Source organism: Cervus elaphus, chromosome 27 (genome assembly GCF_910594005.1).
Source record: "Cervus elaphus chromosome 27, mCerEla1.1, whole genome shotgun sequence".
Classification (NCBI taxonomy): Eukaryota; Metazoa; Chordata; class Mammalia; order Artiodactyla; family Cervidae; genus Cervus; species Cervus elaphus.
Window position 1 is genome coordinate 5687278 of NC_057841.1, and position 25017 is coordinate 5712294.

At 44.2% G+C, this 25017-nt stretch overlaps 2 protein-coding genes across 8 annotated transcripts; one reads left to right on the top strand and one right to left on the bottom strand.

Annotated features, from left to right (window-relative positions):
* The first annotated feature begins 41 nt into the window (after positions 1-41).
* Positions 42-11223, top strand: TXNL4A (thioredoxin like 4A). Of its 2 annotated transcripts, none has more exons than XM_043889579.1 (4): positions 42-187; positions 576-743; positions 6888-6991; positions 10831-11223. In XM_043889579.1, exons 2-4 carry the CDS (start codon positions 591-593, stop codon positions 11000-11002), a joined length of 429 nt encoding a protein of 142 aa, XP_043745514.1. In that variant the 5' UTR covers positions 42-187; positions 576-590; the 3' UTR covers positions 11003-11223. The 2 variants fall into 2 exon arrangements, with proteins under 2 accessions (XP_043745514.1, XP_043745515.1); XM_043889580.1 differs by lacking the exon at positions 42-187 and adding an exon at positions 2936-3005 and having other exon boundaries at positions 605-743.
* Positions 10687-24067, bottom strand: HSBP1L1 (heat shock factor binding protein 1 like 1). 6 transcript variants are annotated; one of them, XM_043889585.1, is made up of 5 exons: positions 23767-24067; positions 22073-22139; positions 20990-21083; positions 18485-18540; positions 10687-10741 (listed from the first exon to the last, which is right to left on the bottom strand). In XM_043889585.1, the coding sequence occupies exons 1-4, from the start codon at positions 23815-23817 to the stop codon at positions 18516-18518; spliced, it is 237 nt and encodes a 78-aa protein (XP_043745520.1). In that variant the 5' UTR covers positions 23818-24067; the 3' UTR covers positions 10687-10741; positions 18485-18515. The 6 variants fall into 6 exon arrangements, with proteins under 6 accessions (XP_043745520.1, XP_043745521.1, XP_043745519.1 ...); XM_043889586.1 differs by lacking the exon at positions 10687-10741 and adding an exon at positions 12903-13596; XM_043889584.1 differs by lacking the exon at positions 10687-10741 and adding an exon at positions 14826-14904.
* Between the last annotated feature and the right edge of the window lie 950 nt (positions 24068-25017).

Consider the following 25017-nt stretch of genomic DNA (forward strand, 5'->3'; position numbering starts at 1 on the left):
TCCACGGCCCTGCCCGGCCCGGGCGCGCGCGCGCACTCGCCGGCGCTCACGCTCTACGGGCGCGCGCACGCACTCGCCGGCGCTCACGCTCTGTGGGCGCGCGGGCCCACTCGCCGGCGCTCACACCCTGTGAGAACGCTCCGCGCCCGGAAGGACCGCTGAGCGGGAGGGCCCCGTGTGGGCAGAGGTGCGTGCGCGGCTGGAGACTGTGGGGAGGGGGCGGCGAGTGATGTGCGGTTGTGCGATTCCAGGCGTCCCCTGGCCTTGGGTTCTTGGCCGGGGCGCAGAGGCGTTCCTGTGGCGGGATCGGGGTCGGAACTTGGTGGACGCGGGCCTGGCCCTGCCGGCGGCGCATCGACTGCACCTCGGGGTGAGCCCCCGTAAGCCGGGGGCTCCGTGGTGAGGCTCTGTGGGCTGGGGGCCCCTCAGGCTGAGCCCCCGTGGGGTGGGGGCCCCGCAGGGTGACACCCCGTGGGGGGGCTCTGTGGTGAGGCTCCGTGGGGCGGGGGGTCCCGTTGGTGTGCCATGGGGGAGCTAGGAGGAGCTGGCCGGTGATTTCCCCCATTCACCCGCAGACCCGTTGGCCCAAGATGTCGTACATGCTCCCGCACCTGCACAATGGCTGGCAGGTGGATCAGGCCATCCTTTCGGAAGAAGACCGCGTGGTCGTCATTCGGTTTGGGCACGACTGGGACCCTACTTGCATGAAGATGGATGAGGTTCTGTACAGCATTGCTGAAAAGGTAAAGCAGCCCCACCTCCCGTCGCGTCCTGCTATCCGGTTTGGTGTTTGCATCCTGTTGGATTGCTGTTGTTTGGCCGGTAAGAATTAAAAGTACAGCCAGTTCACCAGTTAAAGAGAAGCAGTAAGATTCACAGAAGTACAGACTTACCTTGGGGTATGAGGATGGGCTCCCTGAAATTGGTCAGAATAGCTTATATCCTTACTGGCAGAAGTTTCCATAGATTTTCAAATTTTTAAGAGGTTCATGATGTCTCTCCCTGAAGAAGTGAAAGATTCTTATTAATTTATAGGGATTTTAACTGATAGGGTGTTTTCAAAAATTTACATCTGTAGTGCCAAGAGCAAAACACTTTTGCAGAATTTGGCTGAATGTAGGAGCTTACTTTGAATGGCTTAGTTTAAAAAACTTGTCATTTTTTTGGTACCGTGTTTGTTGTATGTATTGAGCAGAACATCTATGGTAACAACATAGTAAATTACCTTCTTTTTATTTGAGTCCCTTTTTTTCCCCAGGGTGCTCTTTGTAAGTGACTTGATTTATAGCTTAGAGTGAGTCCAGTGTAGGAAACATTGGGAAAAAGTAGAACTGTAATGTTAAAACTAGTTTTCCTAATCCTTAAATTTAGTACACGGGGTTGTCTGTGGCCATTTGCTCACAATAAAGAGCAATTGTAGGGCACTGTTGAATAATTAGGGCTTAATTCTCTTTCTGTAATTGTCTCATGGGTATTTTAGGGTAAATTTGATTTCAGTTCAGTTCAGTTCAGTCGCTCAGTCGTGTCCGACTCTTTGCGACCCCATGAACCATAGCACGCCAGGCCTCCCTGTCCATCACCAACTCCCAGAATTCACCCAAATCCATGTCCAAATTTGATTTAGATTTTTGCAATTGTGGTAATAGGGCAAGTAATAGGGCAAGAGGCAAAAATATTAGGGTATTAGTAAAAAATTTTAATATTCAATGTTATCTTGAAAGGTTATTCATTTTAATAAAGTATAAAAATAAGGGAAACATTGAAGCCATCATTTATTTCACAGGAGTAAGATATGCTAATATGGGCTGGATTAAAATAACTTCTTTGAGTAAAGAGTAATAGGTATAAGGATATAGTTTGTATTTAGGAATGGAAAAGTAGTCTGACCTGCCATCAGTAATTTTCACTGTCTCCTCTTTGGTAGGACAGGCAGAGTGAGGTAGGGGTGGTGTCACTGTGAACATTAGGGACCATCCTTCTGTGTCTGTCACCGAAAGTGCATCTCAGAGAGTCAGATTCTGCAGATCTGAGGTGAGGTCCAGAAGCTCCCCCAGGAATTCTGAATCCCTTCAACGAGAACTGAGTCAGAGCAGGAGTCTGTGGTGATAACCTTACCCTCCCCTTCCTCTTGGACACCAAGGCTTTGAGGGAGCTTGAAGAGATGCCTGGGAAACTCAGGAGAGCAGGGTTCTGCCAGTTGGGTCCTCCCCGTCGGGTCAGAGGTCATTTCCACATGACTTGAGCTGCAGTGGTCAAGGGCAGAGACTGCAGAAGTCAGTGATAACGGATGAAGACCCTGTTCCAGTAATCAAATCACTGCTGTGTGGACGCTGACGTAACTTAGGTGTGTGTTCTGGGTTCTGCCTTGCAGGTGGCGCGTAAGTACCAGGGGATGTCCAGACCCGGTCGCCCTCAGCACAAGGCTAGGATGGCAGAAGTGTGAGGGTTGTTTGCTGTTCATATCTGAGCAAAGCTCAGCAAGATACTCTTAGCTAGGAGACAGATTTTGTGTCAATGTAAGTTTTTAGGGACCTTTACCAGAATTGTTCTTTTTTAATCCCTATGTAGAAGTCAGAGACCAAATTGCTGTAGTGCTAGCAGGTGTGCTCTTTTTGGAATAGAACCTGTTGGTAAGAACAGTTTAATTGGGCTCACTTGGAGTATTTTTCTTTGGTCTTTTAAGTTATTCTTTTTCTTTTATCCAGAACTTGGATTTCTATTTTAATAAACTTCCAATACTATGTATTAGTATAGTCATTAAAAATGCAAACTTGAAATGCATTACAAAACTGTTAATGTTTTATTTTCTGCTTAGTATAAGGGCAGAATATGAGTTTATAATTCTGGAAGCCCTTTTCGGGGACGTTCAACAGGAATTTTTGAAATTTAAGGTTTTAGTATAAAGAACAATTTAACTGTCTATCTCCCTCTGCAGAAATGGCAGATAATGGGAGATGTTCCTCATCTTGTTACGAGCCCTGTTTGGATACCCCAGCTGTTTTAAAGTGAGTAAAATTCCAACATTGAGGCTGGACTTGATTATACTATTTTCCTGGAATGTGTTTTTTTGACTCTGCTTCAGCAGCTCCAGCCCCACCTCATGCCGGATTAGTTTTGAGCTATACTAAAAACATAGAGATTTGTTGAAAGATTTTACAGATGTCTGGAGTTTGGTAGAATTATTATCAAAATAAAGTTTTCAGGACTTCCCTGTGGTCCAGTGGCCCCGACTCCAGGCTCCCAAAGCAGGGGGCCCAGGTTCAATCCCTGGTCAGGGAACTAGCTCTCATGTGCCACAACTAAAGATCCCACATGCCACAACTAAGACCCGGTGCAGCAAAATAAATAAAAATAAATATTAAAAAAAATAAAGTTTTCTGATTAGTGGGTGATTTTGTGCACAGCTTCAAGGTAAGACTATTTTGTCTTGCCATTTTGGAGGAGTGTACTTTGGCAGCACTGTGACCAAGTCCCATTATGTGTAAGAATAAATGGGATGTTTAATTTTTGTATGTTTAAAGAGTTCACACAAGTAGAATTTAAAATATGCAAAACCTCAGTTATACTATCTCATAGTCAGACCTTCTAATAAGATTGTATTTAAGGTAAATGTATTCATGGAATTATTTAGGAATGACTTCTGGGGGTCTTTCTTAAACATGTCATACAGTAGGTTGAACCTGCAGAAATTTATTCTCAATTGAGAAATCTCATAGGAACCAGTAACCAATCAGGGCAAATAATAGTTTGAGAAAAGGAAGTTATCACGCAATTTTTTGATGGCTTTGAAAGGAACTATCTAAAAATGTAAAAATTGATACTTCAAAAATACATAGTACCAATTGACAGTCAAGAACATTTGTCCAGAATTTTAGGTGGGTTCTTAGCTAATGGAGGAGCTTCATAGAGAAGGTGGAAGGCAACACTGACAGCCTTCGGTCTTAGTGACATGCGTGAGTGGCATTGAGTGGCGTGCAGGACTGTGGAACTGCATTGTCACTGTGTGAGAGAGGCCAGCTGGTGCTGCAGGGCTAGAGGGCCTCTCAGGTCACCTCCTCGAGGAAGAACAGACCATCTTTTAAGGCAGGTCTGTTTGAACTCAGGATTATGTAATTAAGTCCATAGTGACAATAAAACATTTTCTGAGTTTTGAAATATATGTGTATTTCTGAAGTTCATTCATTCAACTAGTGATATTTACTGGTCCCCTGGGTGTGTCAGGTCCTGGTTGGCTCGAGGACCACCAGAAAAGACAGCAGATGTGGTTCCTGACCTTGGGAGGCTTCTCGTCTATCATGATGGGATTTATGTGGAAGGAAGAGATGATGAAGACCTGTAGTGTCAGATGTTTTTTGACTTCTGAATGAGCTACAGTTTTCTTACTCATTATTGGAGGCAAAAGAAAATAAGACCTTTTTAAAAAGTCTCACATAAAAACCAACATTCACAGTGTGAAAATTGTACATCGAGTTGTCATTTTATGCTTTAGGAGGCTATGCGCGCGTGTGTGTGTGTGTGTGTGTGTGTGGTTATACTGTGATGTTAATACCTAACTTTTACATTGTAGTATCTTTTTTTTTTCTTTTTGTGAGAGAAGAAGTAAAATAAAACATCTCTGCTTAGTAAAACTAGATGCAGGCAGGACTTATGAAAGGCAGGAGACCTAGGTTCGTTTCCTGGGTCAGGAAGATCCCCTGGAGAAGGAAATGGCAACCCACTCCAGTATTCTTGCCTAGAGAATCCCATGGACAGAGGAGCCTGGCAGGCTATGGTCCATGGGGTTGCAAGGGTCAGACACAACTTAGGAACTAAACCACAACCACCAGAACTCATAAACCAGCAGGGTACCTTTTGCCAGGAGGCAGTCGTACAGCGGAGCAGAGTGGCTGCTTTCAGCAGTCCTCCGTCTCTGTGTGCATGGGACCACATGGTGCTCGGCTCGCTCTCTGCCTTCTGCAGGTGTGTTCTCTCTGTTCACCAGGAAGAGGGGATGTGGGAGAGGTTCGGAGAGACTCCTTTTCTTCCCCTACCTCGGCACTGACGTCTGTCAGCAAAAGGCGTGCTTGTGAATGTAAACTTCCTTCCCTCCTTTTTGTGGAAGGTGGTGGTTTAATGTCCATAGTCAATATTTCTTAATATCCCCAGATGTACAGAGCAGAGCATAGTGGACTCTGTACTTGTTGCAATTACCAGTATTCTGTCAGTCTTGTGCCATTTAATCCCTCAGTTTTTGTACTTTAGTATTAAACCAAATCCCATGCTATTTCACTGGTAAATTACAGTCAGATTTTTAGAGTTAGTTTGGAAGAAGAAATGTGCATTTTCTGTGAAGTTTCTGGGGCTGCCGTAACAAAGCATCACAAATGGGGCAGATTAAAACAAGAGAAATGTGTTGTCTCACAGCTTGGGTGTCAGAAGTCTGAGACTGGGATGTCAGCAGAACATGCTCCCTCGTGAAAGTCCCTGCTGTTCTCCCCATCCTGGTGTGTCCCCTCCTGGGGTGCTCCCCGACTTCTAGCTGCCTTCCCTAGCCCTCTGGGTTCAGTTGGCGTGTTTGTGTTCTCCCTTGGCCTGTTTCAACCAGCCGGGTTGGATCATGGTTCAGACTCCAGTATGACCTCATTTGACCTTCGCTAATGTGCTCTGCAGGCACCGTGTTCCCAGGTCAGGCCACCTTCTGAGAACGAGGGGTCAGGGCTTCAGTTTGTTTTCTTGTTAGGGTAAAAGGACATAATTCAACCCAAAGTATTTTTTTTTCCCATTTATTTTTATTAGTTGGAGGCTAATTACTTTACAATATTGTAGTGGTTTTTGCCATACATTGACATGAATCAGCCATGGATTTACATGTGTTCCCCATCCTGAACCCCCCTCCCACCTCCCTCCCCACAACCCACAGTATTTTAAGTTGGTATACGCTTTCTAAAAGGCACTGAGACAGAAATTATAAGGAGCATTTAAAATGTCATGTCCTTTGTTCTAAAGATTCTATTTTAGGTGTATATCCTTAAGAAATAATGAAATATGTATATAAATTTAAGGGTAATAATGTTAATATATGAATAATTGATATTAATGAAATTTTATTTATATTCATGAAAAATAAAAATAACAGAAGAATGGTAAAATAATGGCATAGCCATTTGATGAACTGTTAAGTAGCCATAAAGTTTTGTTTTGATTGTTTTCTTATATATAGTATACAGTTTATATGAGGACACTCATAATTAAAGTGAGATACAAAATATTATAGTATGATCACTGTATGATCACATTTTATTAGAACAGCATAAACAATATAGACCAGAAAAGGGGAAAGAATATAGTAAAAATATGTTCTCAGAAATTAACTCTGGGTGTTGGAATTGGATGTAATTTTATTTATGGTTTTCTGAGTTTTCTAAATGTTCTGTGATGGACTTGCAATTAAGGAAGAAATTAGAGCATTTGTTACCTACAATATGATTTGAGTTGTTAGGCAGGTGTCCAGACCTAAGTTAGAGGGAAATGTGTGGCTGAATTCCAGGGGCATGTTTTAAAAAATTTGTTTGCTACATACAGTTAAATGTTTGTAAAAGTTCATGTAGCATTTTACTGGATCAGCATGAATGATGTGTCCGTGGACTTTTCTTGCAGGACTCTCATAACTTGCTATCTGGAAAACGTTAAGCATGCTAATGGACAGTTGCTCAGGACTGTGATGCTAGTGAAGTGATTTCCCACATGGCAGATCTCCTGGGAAAACCTGTTGCAGAGCTAGTTTGAAAATTGTCCTGTTATATACAGATTCTTTTGTTTTTGTTTTTGTTTTTTAATGTGCTTTTACAGAAAAAAAAAGTTGATTTGTTATTTCAGTTCTTTTCCCCTCCAATCTCCTTTACTTTTAGGTTAAAAATTTTGCGGTTATTTATCTTGTGGATATTACAGAAGTACCTGACTTCAACAAAATGTATGAGTTATATGATCCGTGTACTGTCATGTTTTTCTTCAGGTATGTTCACTTATCTTAAAGTTGTTATTTAAATTGAATAGGTGGTCTGGGCATTTAATGCAATCAAGGTATCTTTAGAAGGAAGTGGTAATGCAGTCATATCATAATACAGTTTGTATCACCAGGCAATCAATGTGATCTTTTAAATAATTTTCAAAGTAACAATTCCAGTTTTACCATTTACTCAGTTACACCATTTACTCAGTTACAAATTACCCTTTTGAAATAACTGCCCAGGGACCTAGGTGAAGTGTAATTAAATGGAGGACATTCTTATTGACATTTAAGATAACTTTAAATTTAATCTGTTGATGAAAAATGTGTTTACAGTAATTCACTTTTTAAATTGAAGAATGTGTTTACAGTAACTCAGTTTTTAAATATATTACTGACTCTGTTTAGCATCCTTTTGTGATATCCAAGAGGGAAACCTGTACTTCGTTAGTTTGCTTATAAATACAAAATCTTATAAAAAGATCATTTATCAGCTGAAAAATTCTTTTGTGGACCCTAGTCAATCAATCATTGGCTCGAGTAATAGAATCTCCCTGATTGCCTTGAATGAATTTGCACCTATGATTTGCAAACTTTGCATGAAAGGAGAATGTGGAGTAGCTACTGATTAGACACAGGAATCTGATTCAGATATAAACACGGTTTTTGGTATTTCTGTGATAAAGTTAAGTAACAGCATGAGTGGAAAGAAAATTTCTGTTGTGGAGGTTTAATTTGGAAAGAAATCACCATATGACACTGTTTTTACTTGTCAGAATTTCTTATGTTACTGCGGAAGTTAGTAAGTAGCAATGTAAACACTAGGCCAGCTCTAGAAGCAGAGCTCCCTAGTGGGTGAGGAAGTCTAGGTGGGGTGTGCAGGGTGTGTACTCACTCTCTGTTCTGTGTAACAAACTTGATGGTCTGTAGGTCAGAGTCCAGGCAGGCTCAGGGTTCTGACGTGGGGTCTCCGAAGGCCAGAGTCACAGGCTGGGCTCCCATCTAGGCTGTCAGTCAGGGAAGAATCCACTTGGCTCAGGGGGCACTACTGGTTGGATCCAGTTTCTGGTGGTCACAGGTCTGAGATCTGTTTCTGCTGGGCCCCTCTCTGCTCCTAGAGGCCCCCCTGTCTTTGAAACCCTGATCAGTGAGTCGAGTTCTTTTCATAAGCTGCTCCAACACCCTGTTCTGCTTTCAGAGGGCATGTGTGATTGGATTAGATGAACCCCTTAATCCAGGAGAATCCCCTTATTTTAAAATCAACTGATGAGTAACCATGGGGACCGCTGCAGACCCCCCTGTGCGGTATCATGTACCTGATGATGGACATGGTCGCGTTGCAGAACAGTTTCGGGGGTTCAGGCGGGAGGTAGGGGCTCTTTTAGGGTTCTGTGCACTGCAGCGTGCCAGACTAGGCCCACCCCCACCCCCAGTTGCAGAGATTCATGTTCTGCCCCCTCCGTGGCCCCCACCCTCGGCTCCCATTGCAGAATCAGGTGTGGATGAGGCTTCTCTGGCCAGCTTTGGAGGCTGTTCCTTATCTGTGGCCCCTCCTCCAGGATGCAGTGTGAACAGTCATGAGAAACAGTCTTCTGGGCTTACAAAAAGGGAAGATGGGGAGGAGGGGCTCTGATGCAGCACTGGGTCGTCCTCCTGGCCCAATGCAGGTTTTTATTTTTTGCCTTTTCATGAAGGGCGTTTGCAGCTGGTTCATTTTTCAACTGCTTCCTGCCAACAGCGTTTTGGGGTTTTGTCAGCTCTTCTCGCTGCATGCTCTTCCCTTTCAGCCTGAGCAAGTAGGGTTCCTGTCCTGGGCTCTGGGTGCCCTCTGCCCAACAGCTGTTTCCTCAGGGAAGAGCCTGTCCTGTGACTGGACACTCTGACTTTAGGTCTTTCCTAGGTTTCCGCAGAAGGTTGTGTGGCCTCTTTGTCAAGAGTTGAGCAGCCGTTTCTGGATTTCAGCACCTTCTACTATCTGGAGAGGCCGAGAAATTTTTCTGATTAACAGATCTTACACTAGTTTGTCTCTCTTCTCCTTTTATTATAAGCAGCACGACACTCGGCAGCACCTTCTAGACACTTAGGTGTCCTCAGCTGGTATCCACGTCCGTCACTTTGGAGTGTCGCAGACATCCTCCACTCTCTGTAACACATCCCCGCCTCCTCCCAGTCCTTGTTCCTACTGACAGGCTGTTGAAGGCAGTCTGGGTCTTTTCTGTCTACCCCTCAGAATTCTCCCAAAGTCCTCCCGTCTTGGATCCTGCCTTCCACTGCATGTGACAAGCCTTGAGGGGCAGGAGATGCCTTGCTGGGGGAAGAGGTTGAGTGGTGCTGGGGCTGGGTGTGTATTTTGATATTTTAGAACTGATGCTGCACTCGGAAAAGGAGACAAAGCCTTCTGCTGTTCCTGCAACCCAGAATTCTAAGTCAAGTAGTAGCAGTATTTTAGTTAATTTATTCACCAAATATGTATACACATAGAGTCCTGCTCAGTTTTATGTCTATGTTGGGACCTGAATCAGATCAGACAGGGTGCCTGCTGTCACAGAACATCCTCTGATGGCAACAGCAGAGCAGACAGCACCGGAAACCAGGAAGAAGTGACAGGTGACAGCGTGTGTGCGTGCCGGTGGGAGCGGCTTCCCCTCACCCACAAGCAGTCGTAGGATCTAGAAGTGGCCTTCATTAACATGAACTCCCTTGTAACAGAAGAGGTGCCTAGGAATAGCAAGGCACCCATTTCTATCTAGCTTTATGGCCATGAAGTGTCTTCAGGAACTGAGGACCAGAGTCCAAATATCCCATCACTCTTACTGTGGACAGTTCCAAAGGTTTTGGCAGTATTAAGCCAGGAACTGTGGATAAAACCAAATACATAGGAGAGTATATCTTTTGAGTGACCACATATATATTTTTCCTATAAGTCACAGTATTGCAGCAGGTATTTGCAGAGGCACAAATACTGATTGTCATCAGGCGGCAGGGAGTGTGTAGAGGCTGCTGAGTAAGTTCAGCTTGAGCCCAGCAGGGGCATAGGGCAGAATGGCCCACACGCGTGGGGACCTGCAAGGACTTGGGCGACACAGGTGGGGGTGGGGAGTGGCAGGTATGGAAGGGAGGGCAGGGCCAGGCCCAGATGCCGGGATTCCTGGGCCCGTGTGACTCCTGGAAGCAAGTTTTTGCAGCAGGAGAGTGACGTCCAGTTTGCCTCCTGGAAGCTCGCCCTAACTGGAAGGAAACCTCATTGCAGCCCCAGGTGGAGCCCACGCCAGGAAACAGCAGCCGGCAGCCCGGCGCATAACCTCTCAGAAACAGAAAGTTAAATCAGTAACCATTAGTGCAGCTGGTACAGCAAGAGTTAATATCTGTATTTTATGAAGTGCACATATAAGTTCATTTTAAAAGGTAGCTTCTTGAAAGATCCATCTATGGAGAATTGAGGAATGCAAAATATCATTCACTTCACAGTCAGTAGGACTTTCAGTAACATTTGCACTAAGTGCTCGCAAGAACACCATGAGAAACTCACACATTGCTTTGAAAAAGTACTGTAAGTTACTACAACCCCCTGGAAAACTGTTTGGCTTTCCAGGTAACTGAGGCTGTGTCCTTCGACCCTTGATTGCCCGGTAGGTTATTTGTCCTAAGGAATTAGAGCACACAGAAGGAACACGAGTGTCTTAACAGTATTTAGATGGTTTCCAGTCTTCTAAACCATGGTGGGTCCTCTTGATTGTGCTGATGTTTGACAAGAACCTGTAATGGAGGTGGGGATGTAAGGCATGTTTCCATGCAGTTCTTTTTCAGAGGGATTCTTGTGAGCACTGACCCCTTCCCTCTTACAGGAACAAGCACATCATGATCGACCTGGGCACCGGCAACAACAACAAGATCAACTGGGCCATGGAGGACAAGCAGGAGATGATCGACATCATCGAGACAGTGTACCGGGGGGCCCGCAAGGGCCGCGGGCTGGTCGTGTCTCCAAAGGACTACTCCACCAAGTACAGATACTGAGCTCGGTCCACCCGGTGCACATGGTGCCCTGGGGTCATTCTCATGGGGAAGTATTTTCAACTATTTAAAGCCTTTGAGAAAGCGTTTGGGAAAGCTCAAGGAGCTGGAGGGTTTTGCAGTGTGGGTGGCATTGCCTCGCCTTTCAGTCTGCCTGGTCATTGTATTTTTGTATCAGCAAATATCTGTAAATATCTAACTGAAATAAATAAAATACACGGTGATGGGGATGGTCAAAATTGTTTATTTACTAAGAAACTTAGTGTATAGATTAATGATTTTGGCAGTCAAGAATTGACTCTTTACCATTGAGTGAGGCTCAGTGTGTCTCATGGTTCCAGAGGCTAGAGTTGGATCCAGCTGTCAGGCTGGTCCTCCAGGGCCTGACAGGAGTCTGTTCCCACCCTTCTCCTGGCTCTGGTGGTTTCTGGCGTCTTAACTGTCCCTTGGCTGGTGATGCTTCACCACAGTCCCAGCCTTCATCCTACGCGGTGTTCTCCCTGTGTGCGTGTCTGTTCAGATGTCCCATGGGGTGAGGGCTGCCCTGCTTCAGCGTGACCATCTCCAGTCATGACGTCTGCAACAGCCCCATCTCCACAAGGACACATTCTGAGGTCTTGGGGTGAGGACTTCCAGTGCAGAAATTGTCAGGGACACAGCTAAACTCTCAACAGAACCAAAGGCTTGAGTTCAGGAAGAATACACACAACGAAAAATTTTATTTTATTCTGGTTATAAGAACAGTATGATAAAATAATGATTTTTGCAGTCTTCCCTTTAAAGACTAAGAGCTGATTCTTATACTTCCTAAGATCAAATCTAATACAGTGTATTTTACGTGGAAACCAGACCCTTCGGTCCATGTAGCTACTTTCCTCATCACAATCTCAAGTTCCTCTCCTAAATCGCTTACCCCAGCGGCATTTGTTAGTTGGAATCTTCCCGGGCACATCTCGGTGCACACAGACTATGAAGTCAAGAGTGGACACCTGGCGTGGAGGAGCAGAGGGAACTCTCTGGGGAGCATACCTGGAGCCCACACCTGGCTTCACAGCCGTCCTCCATCGCTTACTGGGAACCTTGGGCAAGATCTCTCCTTTGTGAAGAGGATGGTAGCGTCTGCTGTCTGACACCTGCTGTACTCAGTCACAGCATTCCCTGGGGGCCCTCTGCTGTGAAAAGGCTCACTGCCTTATCAGATTGACTCATTGTTGAAACAGGAGTGTACTTACCAAAGAATGAAATTTTTAAAAAGATACACACACACAAGTATGTGCTTTTAGAACCGGATATAGGGACTTTGCCAACAAAGGTCCGTCTAGTAAAGGCTATGGTTTTTCCAGTAGTCATCTCTGGATGTGAGAGTTGGACTATAAAGAAAGCTGAGTGCCAAAGAAATGATGCTTTTGAACTGTGGTGTTGGAGAAGACTCTTGAGAGTCCCTTGGACAGCAAGGACATCCAACCAGTACATCCTAAAGGAAATCTACCCTGAATATTCACTGGAAGGACTGATGCTGAAGCTGAAACTTCAGTACTTTGGCCACCTAATGCGAAGAACAGACTCACTGGAAAAGACTCTGATGCTGGAAAAGATTGAAGGCAGGAGGAGTAGGGGATGACAGAGGATGAGATGGTTGGATGGCGTCACCAACTCAATGGACATGAGTTTGAGTAAACTCCAGGAGTTGGTGATGGACAGGGAGGCCTGGCGTGCTGTAGTCCATGAGGTTGCAAAGAGTCGGACACAACTGAGTGACTGAACTGAACTGAACTGAACTGAACTGAACTGAACTGATAGGGGCTTCCCTGGCGGTCTGGAGGTTAAGACTGCACTCCCAATGCAGGGGGCGCAGGTTTGATCCCTGGTCAGGGAACTAGATCCCACATGCTGCATCTAAGAATTTGCATGCCGTAACTAAAGATTCCAGTACAACCAAATAAATATTTTTTAAAAAATTAAAAATGGATATAAAACTCTATTGCAGATAGGCAGTTTAATGTCTCCAGTTTTAATTTTTCTGAAAATAGTATAATACTGTATCATATGAGGTGCTAAAGCAAATGTGATCCCAAGTACCTGGCATATGAAAGACATTTGATAGTATACTTCTGACATTTATTCAAGTAAGACCATTAGCCAGTAATTACCTGAAAAGATACTCACCGTCATCAGTTACCAAGGGAATGCATATCAAAACCAGGAGATGCCGCTTGACACCCATGAGAATGGGTGTGAACAGATTCAAGAGTCTGTTATTACAAGTGCTGAGAAGGATGTGAGAAACTGGATGACATGCATTGCTGGTGGGAAGGGACAGTGGTGCAGTCACTGTAGAAATCACTGTGGCAGTTCCTCAAAAATAGGGCGTGGAATTGCCCATCAGAGTCACTCCTAGATGTATATCTCAGAGATTCAAACATGTATGTCCACACAGAAAGTTGGACACGAATTTTTATGGCAGCATTTTTCACAAGAGCCAAAGACAGGCGTCTCAAATGTCCATCAGCTCCCCAGGGGATCGAACAGTGCTATATCCATGCAGTGGACTATCGCTTGGTCATACGAGGGAATGAAGTACTGATGTAGGCTCCAAACTTGAAAACATTAACATAAGTAGAAGAAACTAGTTACTATGTCATGTGTGATCCCATTTATAGGAGATGTCTAGAATGGGCAAATCCATAGAGACAGACAGTTAATTAGTGATTGCTTAAGACTGGAGGATGGGGAAATTGGGCAGTGACAGCTGATGGGTACAGGATTTCTTCTTAAGATGATGGAAATCTTGCAGAATTGTGGCGGTTATACATGTCTGTGAATATATGAAAAATCACTGAATTGTATGCTTTAGTTGGATGAATTGCATGGCATATGAAGTCTCTCATTGATAAAGCTTTATTAACAAAAAAAACAAAAAAATCATACTTCACATTTGTAAATTTACTCATAAATTTGTTTTATTTACAAGTTGTAATAGCTTCATTCACATTTGACTTTAAAAATTATCTTTTCACTGGTGCTTTATAAGTATAATATCACTGAATTATGATTTGACCTCTTTATTCTATGTTTATATCTTATTGTAAAAAGCTTATTAACTGTAATACTAAGCCTATATCTTATTACAATCTACCTCACCCTTAACCAAGTAACTTATAAGTCACTTCTCAAATCCTTCCAAGCACCTGCCAGGTAGATAGTTTACAGAGAAGGAAACTAAACCATAGTTGACCAAAGTTACAACTAATTGGGCTTTCCTGGTGGCTTAGTCAGTAAAGAATCTGCCTGCAGTGCAGGAGGCCCAGGTTCGATACCTGGGTTGGAAGATCCCTTGGAGAAGGAAATGGCTACCTACCCACCTCAGTTCAGTTGGTAAAGAATCTGCCTGCAATGCAGGAGACCTCAGTTCAATTCCTCGGTCAGGAAGATCCCCTGGAGAAGGGAAAGGCTACCCACTCCAGTATTCTTGGGCTTCCCTTGTGGCTCAGCTGGTAAAGAATTCACCTGCAATGCGGGAGACCTGGATTCAATCCCTGGGTTGGGAAGATCCCCTGGAGAAGGGAAAGGCTACCCACTCCAGTATTCTGGCCTGGAAAATTCTATGGACAGAGGAGCCTGGTGGGCAACAGTACATGGGGTCCCAAGAGTCAAACATGACTTAGTGACTAAACCACCACAACTAATTGCAGAGGACATGAATTTGAAACCTAGATCTGTAGGGCTATCAAACCTTGCCTCATTGCTGTGCATGTTGCTTTTTTTCAAGTTGAACTAGTAGAGAAAGGTGATGATACCCCCAGTTCTCTGAGCATAAAGAGACTTCTTTTTCCCATTCTTCCCAGGATGAGTTTTATTGCAAAGTCCAGGAATTAGACAAGGCAGCTGACACAGAGGCAACCAACCTAGGAGGTACAGAATATACTCAGTAATAGAGTAAGTAATCAGTAAACTGGAAAGACAAGCACACACAGGAGACATGAGAGTACTGCAGCACTCAGTTCAGTCACTCAGTCGTGTCCGACTCTGCGACCCCATGGACTGCAACATGCCAGGCTTCCCTATCCATCACCAACTCCCGGAGCTTGCTCAAACTCATGTCCATCAAATTGGTGATGCCATCCAACCATCTCATCTTCTTTCATCCTGTCTTCAGTCTTTCCCAGCATCGGTTTTCCCGTGAGTCAATTCTTCACATCAGGTGGCCAAAGTATTGGAGCTTCAGCTTCAACATCAGTCCTTCCAATGAATATTCAGGACTGATTTCCTTTAGGATTGACTGGTTTGATCTCTTTGCAGTCCAAGGGACTCTCAAGAGTCTTCTCCAACACCACAGTTCAAAAGCATCAATTCTTCGGCACTTAGCTTTCTTTATTGCCCAACTCTCACATCCATACATGACTACTGAAAAACCATAGCTTTGACTAGACAGACCTTTGTTGGCAAAGTGATGTCTCTGCAGAGTTATTTATTGCAGCATTATTTGGAAACAAATGATAAATAGTCAAAGGACTATTATATTGCAGTTAGTTACATTGATCTAGACCTACACGTATTAACACAGGCAAATCTCAAACCACTGAATGGAAAACTAGGTACAGAAGGATACTGGGGTATAATGCTATTTACATAGTTTTAAGACATTTACAACAAAGATCTGAAACAGTACAAGAAACAGCAGCCATCTGTTTGCAACAGGCTGTTACGTAGGCATTCAAGTGTCCATAGGCTAGAATGCCCAGTTTTGTCTGTGCCGAGCCGGTAAGAGATGAGGAGCAGGCACCGACCGAATCAAAGCATCTACTGTATACAACTCTCCTAGAAAACCGCACTGATGATGTTTCTGAAACCACACTCAGAGTGTGGTTTCTTGGGTTGCTTAGTTAAAACGCAGGGTGTATATTCAAGACCTCCTCAGACTTCTTGTGACTATATGAGGTCTTGAAGATCAGACTGGGACCTTTTGGAAGACTTGCTTTAGGTGGGTATCATTTTGAAGAGTTTTCCTACATGGTTTTTAAATGCAACTGATGCTAGCATTCTTTTTGGCATTTTTACACTTTTCGTCAAAGGTTTACAAATAACACTCAGCGCCCTCAGGAGCTCAGAGGTGCCTCCCCACACCACCCCAGTCTACAGTCACTGCTGTTGTTCCCAGTCTTCCCTGTGGCCTCTGGTTTTCTTGTCAAAAAGTGATCAAGCTCTCACACATCTCTGTGGGCAAAAAGCATCATAGAAAAGATTGCAAAGTATTTAGAAACTTCAAAAATTCATTCATTAATTTAAAAAAATGTTTGAGTAGCTCGTGGGTCCCAGGGCTGGTGTCAGCCCTGAGAAGCTGAGGTGAGCAAAATCAAACCGGTTGCTGCCTTGTGGAGGAGACTCAAATGATTACAAAGAAGTGAAATGACAACTGTGACAGTCAGCCAGAGACCACATGAAGTACATCAGACCCAGACAGGCATTCAGGGAAAGAACCTCTCAGGAGATCATGTTCAAGCTGAGATCAGATACAAAAAGTGCTAACTGGTGTGTGTGTGTGTGTGTGTGTGTGTGTGTGTCCAGAAGTGTGTGTGTGTGTGTGTGTGTCCAGAAGTGTGTGTGTGTGTGTGTATGTGTGTGTGTGTCCAGAAGGAACCTTGGAACCAGGCCCTGTGGTGGGACAAGGGCCTGGGACTGGGGAATGTGGTGTGGTTGAGGGGAGCTAGCGGCTGCAGAGAGGCTCTGCTAGGGAAGGAGGTGTGAGGTGATGGAATTCACTTCCAAAAAGCTTGGGCGGGAGTGCTGAAAGGAGATTTGGGGAGAGTTAAAAATCTATGATGATAGATCAGGCAATTGGAAAAAAGAAAATGAAATGTGAGAATTTAAAACTTTCAGCACTTCTGCCTTATAGATTCAACTCTATTATTAAGCTTTATATTTTCATAAGTTTCACAACTTTGTGTTAAGTGAGTTTTAAATTACAGATTCAATCCTAGAGTATAGGATTTGATATTGAAGTAACTCCATTTTACTTAGGTATTCAATGAATAAACTGCTTTCTACTAAAGTTGTGTTAATCCCATTTAGATTAGAATAAGAGTATTTAAGTACATGTAAATCTGTCTACTATTTTCCCTCTTGTGAAAACATTCTGATTTCTTCTAAATATATGTATCAGGGTGCTGGAAAATAGCAATTATTTGTAAAAGTGTTAGGAAAGTACTGAAACAGATATGATATTAAAAAATACCAAGTAATCTCTTTAAAGGTAGATATCTGTGGTTTGAGTGAATAATTGAGATGTTAAACGGCCAAATGAGCCAATAAAAGAGGATAAGCTGAGAACTTTCTTTGCAAAGAAGTTAATAAATTTTTGACAATGTCTATGTTTTTATTTAATAACTAAACAGAAGCTTTCTTTCCTACTTACTTAATTTATTAAAAATCCTGGACTTTAAGTTGTGTTCTGTGTTATTCATGGAAATGCAAATCTGTTTGGTTTACTTTAATTCAAGTAATTTTCTCTAGTTTCTGCTAAAATTAAAATTACAGCTAAGATGCTTTGAGATCTTTCATATAACCAAATGGAAATATGATTTTAAGCCACCAAGAACACTGAATTTAAATGATGCAATTTGAAAACTTTGGGTTTGCATTACTGTTGGTAAAATGACCCTTCCTTTCTTACATGCATTCTGCTCAGTGTGCTTGGCCTGTGGTCATACTTCTGGCCCTAGAGAAATGTGCAGAGAATTCGAAGATAGCCAATGCTCATTAAAGCACATTTATACTAGCCAGAAAGTAAGAAATAACCTCAACCCCAAGGAATGGTTAAGGAGGTGGTTAAATTGTTTCAGCCACATGATAGAGTATAGTAACCATACAAAGTGTGTATGAAACTTTCACATGGGGAAAAGTGTTTATGATATGAGAACAGGATATTGGATTACAAGCAATATGATGAACTATATAAAATTGCTTGCATAGAAAAAAGTATCGATAGTGTGTAATTCTGAATTGTAGAAGTGCTTTTGACTTTAGTATAAAGAGTATGATTTCTTTTATATGCAGGGATAATTTTTTTTTTATAAGAGCCTACAATGGACCTTGTTTTAGGTGATCATAGCTTTTTTTTTACTTTGGCTCAGAGATAGGTGAATTGACAATTACTTGAAAACATCTATAAATGACAAGATAAAGGTGGGTGCAATCTTTGTGCACCTCCTTGGTCACGACCTCTACGTGGGGGCGGGGCAGGTGAGGGTGTCCCAGGAAGCAGTCCAGAGCTCCTGCATCAGCTGCTTCTCTGGTTTTCCTTTGGTTTGGAGAACATACCATCAGGGTCTGCTTGGACTGGACGGTGAACATGAATCTTCCCCCAAATCATGTGACTGGAATTATTGAACTGAAGTGCAGATGTTGAAGAAGCAACTTCTATAGAAAACTGCTTATGATATTCTTAAGAAACCTCTATATAGAGCTTAATTCTGGAGGAAAACTGACCTGTTATAGTAGTTTTCACTTTTTCATATTTTCAAATGACTGTTCTGTCTTCAAGTCTGTAAGAAAAAAATTGAAAGAAGTAATGGTTGATTTAAATATCAGTTAATGTGCAGTTAAATAAACTGGACTCCAAAACTATCAACAAAAAAAATGTACCTTACTTTCCTGTAATTACTAGAACAGTTTTGTACAGGAAAAATTCAGTATATAGAAAACCTGAATGTTAAACGATTCTCATTTGAGTCAGACGCTTGTGTGGATGCACAATTTAAGGCAAATAAACAGTGCCTGCTCTTCCAATGGCAGAAGGCTACTTCGCATCAAAAGCGTGCAGACATTCTCCTGGAACAACTGCCTGCCTGCTTCCCTGCAGCAGGACAGGTGTTCAGATACACACCCGAGCGGGAGCCAGGAGAATGTGGAACAGTAGTCTGGGGGTTCATGGACTCCCTTACTCACAGCAGGAACACAAGCTTAGGGTGTTTACCAAACCCCCTGAAATCCACAGCAAGAGCCCTGTGTTAGGAACCCCTGGCCCAGCAAAAGCGATGAGCACAGATCTAGCCAAACAGATTTAGACCTATTCAGGTACCTCTTTTAATTTAAAAGGCATTAACTGACCTCTCAGGAGAAGGCAAAGGCAACCCACTCCCATACTCTTGCCTGGAAAATTCCATGGACGGAGGAGCCTGGTGGGCTGCCGTCTATGGGGTCGCACAGAGTCGGACATGACTGAAGTGACTTGGCAGCAGCAGCAGCAACTGACCTCTCATGCTGCTTTAAATAATAGCTGTATGTGCATCAAAAAGGTGAGGTTTTGATATCTACTTGTCCATTTAACTTGATGCCTAACCTATGATGGGTTCTGACCAAACTTAAAACAGCCCACTGGAGTCTGGGTGGTGACAGGAAGGGACCACGTTCCTGGCCACCAGCCCCCTCAGCGCACGGTGCTCGGCACCTGCAGGGAGGACAGCATTCCAGGGCAGGTGGGTCTGTCTGAGGCAGTGCCCCCACCAGGGTAGAGCCAAGTATTCTGCAGACAGCTGGAGTGCCCGCCCCCAGACCTGCAGCTCATGTGTCCAGGGCAGACTCCAGTGATCTTTTCCACCAGAACAGCAGATGTAGAAATTTATAAATAAGTCATTGACAGTGAACTCGCTCTGATTCAGCAAGGTAAGCACAGGTGATCTGCCAGCTGACTCAGGATGACAACTGACAGAGAAATGAAAGCGAGGAAAACAACAGCATCTACCTGTTCAGCTAAAATTAGAGCGTGCTCACAGAAGCAGAATATTATGTCAGTGAAACATGCTTGAGTATCTTAATAAAATAAGGCTTGTGTCTCCAGGTATGTTACACAGACAACACATTCAGTCTGAGAACTGAAGCCTAGCATTTATCTACATCTTCAAGATGAAGTGCAGAAAAAACAAAGACACTAATTCAAAAAGATACATGTACCCCAATGTTCACTGCAACATTATTTATAGTTGCCAAGATAGGGAAGCAACCCAAGTGTCCAACAGATGACTGGATAAAGAAGATGTGGTATATATATACCATGGAGTACTACTCAGTCATAAAAAAGAACGAAAATTTGCCATTGGCAGCAACGTGCGTAGACTTGGAGGGCATTATGCTAAGTGAAATAAGTCACACACAGGAAGACAAATATTATATGTTATAACTTGTATGTGTGAAATCTAAAAAACATAACAAACTAGTGAATATACAGACTCACAGATACAGAGAACAAACGACTGGGGAGAGGGGAGCAGGGGAGAGGCAGTTAGGATTAGATAATTCGGAGGTATAAATTATTATATAACATAAGCTACAAAAATACATTGTAGCTTGGGGAATGTAGCCAATATTTTATAATAACTATAAATGGAGTTTAACCTTTAAAAATTGTGAGTCACTGCATTGTACACATTACATGTACACCTGTACATATAATATTGTACATCAAATACAATAAAAACTTCAATAAAAATAAAATGAACGTGAAAGATAAAATAGTAAAAAAAAAAAAATGAAGTGCAAAATTCCACCAGAAAAGAAATGCTTGCATTCTGGGGGGGCGGGGTGGGACCCTCAGGAAGCGCTCGTGAACCAGGGGGAGAGCCTAATGCATCTGTGTCTTCTTTAAATGAATGTACTGTCTCAAACAGAAGCCACTAGTCATCATTCCCGATCTCTCACTCATCGTGACTTGTGTTTTGATTGAAGGCTAATTTGAGCGATGAGGGTGAAAAGTACTTTAATAAAATCCACTTTTTAAATGGTGGTTTTTCCTTTAAATGCGCACTTTTTAAGGAACAATGAGAGAGTGTTTCTGTTCTACTTAGAAAAGAGCATTTGTGAATTTTTAAAATCCTAAAGGTTTTTCATGCAGTGCAGAAGCAGTAGTTCCCTTAGTGAACAAATACGGGGTAAAGGTTCAAGAGGAAAGCAGAGGACATGTGACAGGTGAACATTAGTGCCCTAATAAGGCCTCACCTGTGTTTCTGAGCAGGACTGTCAATCCCGGCTTGGGCCATCAAGTCATTCACGTTCTTCTGCAAGTCTTCAATGCGACCCCCCATTTCTTCCAGTACAAGGTCAAGGAGAGCAGAACATGGGACACGGGCACCTAGCTCGGTCCCTCAAAGACTGATGAAAACTCCCTGTGGTGCACATGAAAGGAGGGAGTTGAAGGCACAAACACCTTCAGGTCAGTGCTCACTAACCGTGTCCCGCGGGCTTGGAGCTGCCGTTAATCCTCGCACTGTGTACCCAGTTCTGAAAACTTGGCTCCCTTTCTTTGCACATGAATTCTAGGCTGTGAGCTTGTCTGGTATATTTAATTGTGTTTTAACCAAAGTCTAATCAGCATGTACATATGATGAAAATTACCTTTGTTTAAAACAATTTCCTACTGTTTCTTTTTATCATGTTCAAGAATCTTCTTTTCCCTGTTGGGCCCCATCTGCAGGATCAAAAGTTGCAAGTAAAGGGTTCCCTCAGCAAATGATGCGCACACATTTTAAGGCAGGAGTTTAACTGTGTGATGTGAGTTCACCTGGGGATGTCTTAGGGCAAGTGTCCCTTTTTCTGGGTTTTCTTAAACCAGAAACAAACACTCTACCTAACTTTGATTGAATTCATGTCTTACCAGATAGTCAGCTGCTGAAGTTACAAAGCAAACCAAGGCCAGGAGAGTCATTATAAAGATCCCTAGGTTGAAGACCTTCCCAGCGCGTGTGCAGGGTTCAGACTGTTTGAGGGAGTACAAACGCTACTGAACAGGCCATCCAGATTTAGTTAAGCCTGCTGGAAAAGCCCATTGGATAGTATGTACTTTATGTATGTCCTGTGTTTTATCCCTGCCTTACATAAACACCCCGCATTGCTGGTCAAGCTGGAAGTATTACCTTCAGGTGGTAATTAATACATCAGGATGCTTTGTAAAAGCACAGATGAAAACACCAGGAAGCTCGGGGTGAGTAATTATCCACCAACAGCAGGAAACAACAAGATAGTCCACAACAGTTCAACAGTCCAAAAGCATTGCAATATTTGTTATGAAATAGAAAAGGATATTTCTGAGGTTTAATGTTGCCGTCAGAGCTTGAAAATGTTCTTGAAGTTCCTGAAATAGATTTTCTGCCTGAAAAATTGAACAAGACAAGTGAATATATATTTACTTGTGATGCAGAGCATTCTAAGAACCATGGAAGGGGAACCATCCCTAAAAACAGTTAGTTGATTTCTTGTTTGATGCTAATTTTTTTACAGTGAAGTACAGTTGGTTTACAATGTCATGCCAATCTCTGCTATACAGCAGAGTGAGTCAGCTATACATGTACATATATTATTTTTTAATATTATTTTCCATTATGGTTTATCCTAGGATATTGAATATAGTTCCTTGTGCTGTATATTAGGACCTTGTTTATCCATTCTAAAGGTAATAGTTTGCATCTACCAACCCCAGACTCGCACCCCATCCCTCCTCCTCCCCTTGGCAACCACAAGCCTGTTCTCTATGTCTATGAGACTATTTGTTTTGTAGATAGGTTCATCTGTGTCATATTTTAGATTCTACATATAAGTGATATCATATGATGTCTTTCTTTCTCTGTCTGACTTACTTCACTTAGTATGATCATCTCTAGACCCATCCATGTTGCTGCAAATGGCATTAGTTCATTCTTTTTTATGGTTGAGTAGTATTCCATTACATACATATACATACCACATCTTATTTATCCATTCATCTGTCAATGGATATTTAGATTGTTTCTATGTGTTTTGGCTTTTGTGAATAATGCTGTGAAGATAGGGGCTCATGTATCTTTTTAAATTATAGTTTTGTCTGAATACATGCCCCAGGTGGGCTTGCTGGATCACACGGTAATTCTGTTTTTACTGATCTAGGAACCTCCAGTACTGCTTTTCACAGAGGGTGCACCTTACAGTTAATTGATTCCGGACAGGGTGAGGCGGCATTCCCACGCAAAGGGTAAAGAAAATCAACCAACAGGTTCAACCAACAGCTGGAACAGTGACAGCCCAACCATAACTAAGCAAACAAGCCTGACCCGTACCACACACCATCCACAACGATTAACTCAAAGCCATCAGACATTTAAATACAAGAAACAAACTGTCAGACGTCCAGAAGATAGCATAGGAGAAAATCCCTAACCTCGGCTTCTCAAAGAATTCTTAAGGAGTTTTGCTAGGGTCCCCAGAGCACACCGCGTGGGCGCACGCCGCCCCTACACTCGTGGGTGCTTGTTCGCCGGGACTGGGTTTGCAGAAACCTGTTAGGGGGCCAAACCGGAACACCATCCCTGTGACTGACGGCGGGCACACTCAAGCTGCCCTGAGTTTCCAGGTGGAAGTCTCACCCCGTCCAGGACACACTCCCTCCGCGCACAGTGTTATCTCCGCTTTAGAGCCGAGGCGGGTCTCCCGCTGGACGCTGCTTTCCTGTGTGGAGCAGGCCCTCTGTCTGGAGCGCTTCCCGGCGGTCAATCAGATTTTTTTTTTTTTTTTGGTCAGAAAAACGTGGATTCAATTGTGTACACCTAACCAAATCTTCTTAATGAGACTGCCAGCCCTGGGCCATCTCATCTCTGGCACTGCAGCTCCTTCTGCAAATGGGAAGCAGCTGGGGGTGGGTGGGGGTGGTGGCGCTTCGCGGGCTGGATGAGGGGCGAGGGGATCCAGCCTCGGGGGCAGGGCGTCCATCCCGGAGGGGCGCTCAGGGCGGAAGGGTCCCCACTCACCGCGTCCCGCAGTGCGCGCCCGCCGGGTGCTTCCGGGCCCGGTGCGTCCATGTCTGCGGCCGGCGGGCCCGGGCTGTAGACGGGCCGGCTGGCCCCGGGTCGGCCGCTCCGCGGCGTCCGCTCCGCCGCCCTGGGCTCCCGGCGGCGATGGCCCGGGATGCGCAGAGCAAGACCCGAGAGGCGCGCGGGTGGCGGCCTGGGCGGGGCGGGACCTCGGCGGACAGGCCTATCCCAGCTCCACTGTTTGTTTTACTTTCATCGTTTCAGAGCCCAGAGTGAGCACGACCTTTTAATGATCATCCTGGCAGAGAATGCACAGCATAGAAATTTCCGTTTTACCTGCTTCTAAGCGCACGGTGTGGTGGTATCAGGTACCACCGCGTTGCTGTTTGACCACGACCGCCATCCACTCCCTGAGCCTTCTCCTCGTCCCAAAGCCAGGCTCTGCGCCTGGGGACAACACCTCCGCAGCTCCCCAGCCCCTGGCACTCGCCCTTCCATCCTGGAGGCTGGGTGGGGGTGCGGGGGCGGGGATGGAGTCCGGCCGCAGCCCACGTTCGCACTAAGGTCCTGGGCCTCCTGATCTTCCACCCAGGAGACTCTCCTCTCCCTAAACCTCTGCCATTTCTGCCCCCAACTTTAAGATTAAGAATAGTTTTGTTCTGGGAATTCCCTGGTGGTTCAGTGATTAGGACTCCACGCTCTCACTGCCAAGGGCCCAGGTTCAATCCCTGATCAGGGAACTAAGATCCCACAAGCCTCCTAGGGTGGCCAAAAAAAAAAAAAAGAAAAGAAAGACTAGTTCTGTCCTGTGACCAGCAAAGAATGGCCAACACTTCAGTCTCTGCTCTGATTTTTTGAGGATCTGGAAGGAAGGCGTCACTGCTGCCTTCTCTCCCTCTGTGCCCTGCAGGCCCGTCTGGATCGTGGCTTGGGGGCACTTCATGGGTGATGGTCTGGGACCCTGTGCTTGGCAAGCACCTGCTTTGTTTACACATCTGCACCTCTCTGCGGGCAGAGCTGTGTCTGTAAGGGCGCCCCAGCACCCCAGGGGTCTTGGCTGCTGGATGTGTGCAGAAGCACAGCCTTTCCTGCAAAGAAACCCAGCATCCTCTTTCATCAGGAGAATGCAAATCAAGACCACCAGTGGAGCCACTTCACACCCACTGTGATGGCCCAAGTCAAAGGAATAATGACAGCTGTGGGCAAGGAGTGGCAGAGTCTGAGTATCACACCCAAGCAGGAAGGTGC